Genomic DNA, 5,028 nt, shown 5'->3' with positions numbered 1-5,028 from the left:
TGCTCAACTTTTCACATTTTTCACCCTTTAAATAAAAATGAGTGTTAATAAATCCAGCAGACCCTAAAAAGCGCCCTCAGAGTCAGATGCCAAGGGGAATGAGGACCTCAAAGGAAAATGTGCAAAAAACCCTTGGTCATGAAAAGAAAACAGCAACGTTGAACTGATGAGGAGTGATCGAAATAGCAGTGGTGGCCCTTTGAACACCTCTGACATTAAGGAAGCTCTAACTGAAATCACTAGTCCTGCAGGCCATGTGTTTTCCCTTGGTCTCTTGGCCACCTCTGTTTACTTTCCGTTGCCACCGAAAGTCACCCATTTTGGGGCTATGCTGCTATTCTTTAATTGCAGTTTTCATTATTCACATTAAATGTCAAATGTCAAGCAACTCTTAAGTAAACAAGAGCTTTCTAAACACCACCCCAACCGTTTGTTTCTGTTTTCTGAAGCCTGTAGAACAGTTTCTGCCTCACCTTAGGCAGGTATAAACTCAGAGTAACCCTGCTGAAATACACAGAATTATTCCTATTTCACAGCGCAAGTAGGATCAACCCAAAGCTCCAGGGACAGCGGTTTATCTTCACAGAGTAAGAACTTGTTTTTCTTATATGATTGCTAATTAATTCTGGAAATAATGTAATACCATGTAATTGAGAGTCCCCTGAGCTGGTACCAGAGTCTATTTTTGCCAAGCCCTCTGAAGACCAATGGGGTTGTTATTGTACCACCAGTAATGGAGATTTAGGGAGACCTTGCTCGCTTTGAAGGTTTGTGTCCTAAATCCCTGTGCTGCTGAACGTCTGTCTCTCATCCCAGAAAATCGGTGCAATAACAAATTTCTTTCCTCCTCCCCTTGACACCTTCCCACGTTCCTATATTGCTTGATATCAGGTGGGCCAAAGGCTGCGTGCACTGCGGTTGTCCCAAGGTTGATCAGATCTCAGCAGGCTAAAGGGAGGAAAAAAAACTGCAGAGAGGGTTCGCAGTCCTTCTCCATCTGGGACGCTAATTTGACTCTCTCCTCAGCCCAACCATCAATATTTCATGGAATTTGTAAGCGGGTACTTGCCTTTAAGACCCGTATCCCACCGTTGGGTGGGCCTGAAGCAGGCTCGTGGCTTCCCATCTTATCCACGCCTGTTGCCAAGCTCGGCATTTTAAAAGCTTAGGACCTGTTAGCATACAAAACTTTCTCCTTAGAGCTCCCCTGAAACACTCTTTTGAGAGAGACAGGGAAAGGGAGTGAAGCCTCCAGGCTGCTGCAAAGGCAGTCGGGGGTGCCGGGGGGGTCGCTGCCGTCTGGGGCTCTGGGAGCCTGCGGGATACAGGGGAACGTGCTGACGGAGAGGGGCTGTGTGCTGGCCAGGGGACCCGTGGGTGCCTGGGGGAACCCCTCCCAACCTGCCCGCGCTCTCTAGGCGCTCTGGCAATGCAAAGCGAGAAGGATGCTAGCAAGAGTTGCCCTATTTCTGCAAGGCTCAAAGACAGCTGATCAGAAGAAACCTGTTTATTGTGAGGTTTAGGAAAACAATTTTTATGCAAATTGGTTTTTTTGGCAAGTAATGGGGTTGATACAGAACTTGGTATTACGGTTTTAAGAATACAAACACAAATACATAGAATCTTGCGCAACAAACACAAAACAAACTTCTTCCCCTGGGGAACATTAAATAAGCAAATATTTGCTAAAATAAATGGGCAACAAACACGGGGGGAGGGGGAGGATAAAACAAAACAACCCGACTCGGCAGCCAAAACCCCACTGAAGAAGCAGCAGTCACATCTTCAATTTTATGCTCAGGCTGTGCTTTCACTTTGCTTTTCCTGTTCGATAGCTGCCAGAAAAACAGAGGAAAAAAAAATCATCATCAATAAACATTATAATGATTCTGCAGGATAGAGATTTCTATGGTCATTCTGAAGCCAGGGGATGGCAAATCCCCACTTGCTTGCTTTGGCCACCCTGGAAATGCCAACCCCTTCCCATGTCTGCACAGCTGGTAGGGTGCAGTTCACGATGTGCAAACCTCCTCTCATATTTTCAGTTTTAGCATCAGTAGGGATAAAAAAAACAGGGGAAAAAACCAGGTATCTTATGTTGAGGGACAGCGTGTCTCCAGGGCTATCGGTACTGACACATCCAAAGGGGTTAGCGATACTCTCCTGAAGGAAACCACTCTCAATGTCTGGTCCAAATGCGGAGAAATGCCCTTTTCACACCCGAAGATGAGTGTGAATCTCAACCCTCACCTGGCTGCCTGTGCACAGCGCATGTACCGGAGAAGAGCCTGGGGTGCTCTCCTGAGGAGGATTGCCTGTTAGATGAGGAGGATGATGGGTTTCTCTTGCTGCCTTATTCCCACAGAAGGTGCCTGGAGCTCTCCTGGCCAGGGCTGACAGCAGGTACCAGTAGTGGGCAGCAGCTCATCTGCCTGATAACATGTTAAATCCAGAGCCCAGGCCCCTTCTGGGGTGTGCGAGGGTTCCCCGTGCGTCTGTGCCTCCAAAGAGGCTGGTAACATGGTAATTACAAACAGTCTGATCCTGTTCCCTGCAGCCAGCAGAAAAACTGGTCTTGCTTTTAGCAGAAGCAAGAGCAATCCCACCAGAAAGGATTTTTAAAACAAAACGCACCATTGGTTATAACTGCTCCTATCCTTGGGAGCCCAGCATGGAGTACAAGTCTTAGTGTTATCCCCAGTTAAAGTCAGGGATGAGTTTGAGCCTGTAATCCTACGATTAGTATTCATTTTGCATATGCACTGCAATACAGATTGTGTCCTTGCTACTTGTAGTTCAAATTGTCTCATAAACACTTACTTTCTTTAGTGGGCAACGGATTTTTCTCTCTGGTTTCTGTCTTCTTCAGCTTGGTCTTGTCAAATGTTTCAATTTCTGTAAAATCTGGTTTGTCGGACATGATGGGTCCTGACAAAGAAAGGAAAAACACGCCCGTGGCTTCATTAGCTAGTTCTGTGATATCAGCCATCTGCAAAGCATCTTCTGCTTGAAAGAAAAAATATGAAAATAAGATAAAAATGTTTATTAAAAAACCCACCACAAATCTAACTCCTCAATCTTGGACCTCTCCCTGAGGCTTGACTCAGAACAAAAGAGGAAAGGCATAAACAGAATTTTATCTAGATTTCTCAGACGAAATTTCTAAAAATCATATTTTGCACATGGAAACAAGAATATCTCAGTAAAGACAAGACAATGCATTAATTGCCAATAATCCACGGTGCCTCCTGACATAAACCTCTATTTTAAGGAAGGCTGCTAACCAGAAAGTCTACAATAAACCCCGAATCCAATATGAACAGAGAGCTTCAATTAGGATTTTGTTTTAATTAATAGCATTTGTCTCTAATTCTGAGCACCCTATTCGGAGTGTGCATGTACCCCGTATCTGGATGAGGGGCTGTGGACACTTGTGCGTAACAATAGAGGACCGGTTCACCCAGCCCTTTGTTTGCTCTCGCACTCAGTATCCCAGTCGCAGGCTCAAGGGGTTTGATCGTACCCTATTGTAAGAGAAATCCACAAAGCACACCCGCATGCAACTCTTCACCTGTCAAAGCTGCCCTAATCCAATTCCTGGTTGTGATAGAAATTCAAGTTAAAATCCAGCCTGGGCGTTTTTCCCCTGATTTCAGTGGAGTTTCCCACGAAGGCGAGGTTTGGCCCGGAGATGGCTGATATAATTAAATTTTTTCCTTCCTGAAGACAATCAGATTTCATTGCTCTCTGTGCTGAGACAACAGAAGTAAATATTCACAGGAAATAAAAAATTAAAATGAAAATCTACTAAAACCACATGGCATTACCGTCTGGCTGCTCTCTCCTCAGCTGCTTGGTGTCGGTCTGAGGCAGTGCGAGTTGAAAAAGGTCAGGGTAATCCCTCCTCTCCTCCCCCCGCCCAAGCCCTTCGCTATTAATATTGATTAGTTTAGCGCTGGGATTGCTCGGCGTGGAGGGAAAGGACAGATTGCTGCTGCAGAAAGTGCGCAAGGAAGGGAAATGGGAAAACTGACGTGGAAAACTGCCAAAATACATCCTGACTTTTTTTTTTCTTTTTCTCTTTTCTCCTCATTTACCAAGAGAATAACACTTAAGTTTCCCTTCCTTCCCTTCTTTTACAATGCTGAGGTTTGGGGTTCATTTAAGGGCTGGGGCTGCAGTTTGTGGGGAGTTTTTAGGTGAATTCCGTGAAGCGCCTGGGGATCGTCCCCCACCCGCCCAGGCTGGCAGAAGTGCGTGCTCAGCGCTCGGAAGACTTAAGGACAGGCGTGGTACGATTGTCGTGACCGAGGGCCAAACCGGAGATAAGCACGGCCTGAGCACCACGCTGGCTTCCGGGAATGGTGTTACACCAGGTGCCGAGTGATGTAACTTCAGAAAACAGCTTTAAAATGGCTGATAGCCTTTGTGTGCATTTGCAAGACACACTTCGTGTCAGTCGCGGGCACTACCTGTAGCCACCTCCTAGAGCCGCTGCCCCCGAGGGCTGTGGACATCCCTGTGGCTGTGACGTGGCTCCAGCTACGCTTCCCGCTTTGCAGCACAAAAATATTTGGGAAACCTTTTTCAAAGCCCTCAGGTTTGGGAGGGAAGGGCTCTGCGCATCCTCCTAGATGCTGGTGTGTGTTTCTTCTTGTGTAACTTTGGATGTCTGCGTCTGAATTACTTGTCTAGACTCCATGACACTCAACAGGGAGGCAACTAACTTGGGATAAAATTAATTGTGCCCTCGGAGTACGCGGGTTTCTCCACTGACTGTAAAGGGAGTCTGGAGAATGAGCTCAGAGAGACGGGGATGTCTCACAGCTGACTGAGAGCCCCAGGAAGATGCTGTGGATCCTTCTGTTGGCATAACAGGCTTAGGTAAGGGTGCGTTTGAGTCTGGTATGTGTGCATGGAGAAAAAGGTTTTAATGTATTTCAAGGGCCTCTTCTTCCAATGTTTGTTTACATTAAAATAATGAAGAGGGTTGCAGCTGGACTAGATGATCCTAAAGGTCTTTTCCAA

General features: G+C 46.3%; 1 protein-coding gene across 1 annotated transcript; it reads right to left on the bottom strand.

Moving 5' to 3' along the window:
* Positions 1–1,797: 1,797 nt before the first annotated feature.
* Positions 1,798–2,920, bottom strand: TMSB4X (thymosin beta 4, X-linked). Its single transcript, XM_010284728.1, has 2 exons — positions 2,821–2,920; positions 1,798–1,835 (listed from the first exon to the last, which is right to left on the bottom strand). Exons 1-2 carry the CDS (start codon positions 2,918–2,920, stop codon positions 1,798–1,800), a joined length of 138 nt encoding a protein of 45 aa, XP_010283030.1.
* Positions 2,921–5,028: the final 2,108 nt, after the last annotated feature.

The sequence above is a fragment of the Phaethon lepturus genome, unplaced genomic scaffold, assembly GCF_000687285.1.
Source record: "Phaethon lepturus isolate BGI_N335 unplaced genomic scaffold, ASM68728v1 scaffold45593, whole genome shotgun sequence".
Lineage (NCBI taxonomy): Eukaryota > Metazoa > Chordata > Aves > Phaethontiformes > Phaethontidae > Phaethon > Phaethon lepturus.
This window is presented reverse-complemented; position numbering and strand designations above follow the sequence as displayed.

What these genes read in the sequence shown, in the direction of transcription:
- TMSB4X (XM_010284728.1), bottom strand. Translation starts at nt 2,920, where the DNA reads ATGTCCGACAAACCAGATTTTACAGAAATTGAAACATTTGACAAGACC. An exon ending in TCCGTTGCCCACTAAAGAAA is followed by an intron (nt 1,836 to 2,820) that starts GTAAGTGTTTAT and finishes TTTTTCTGGCAG; the next exon opens with CTATCGAACAGGAAAAGCAA.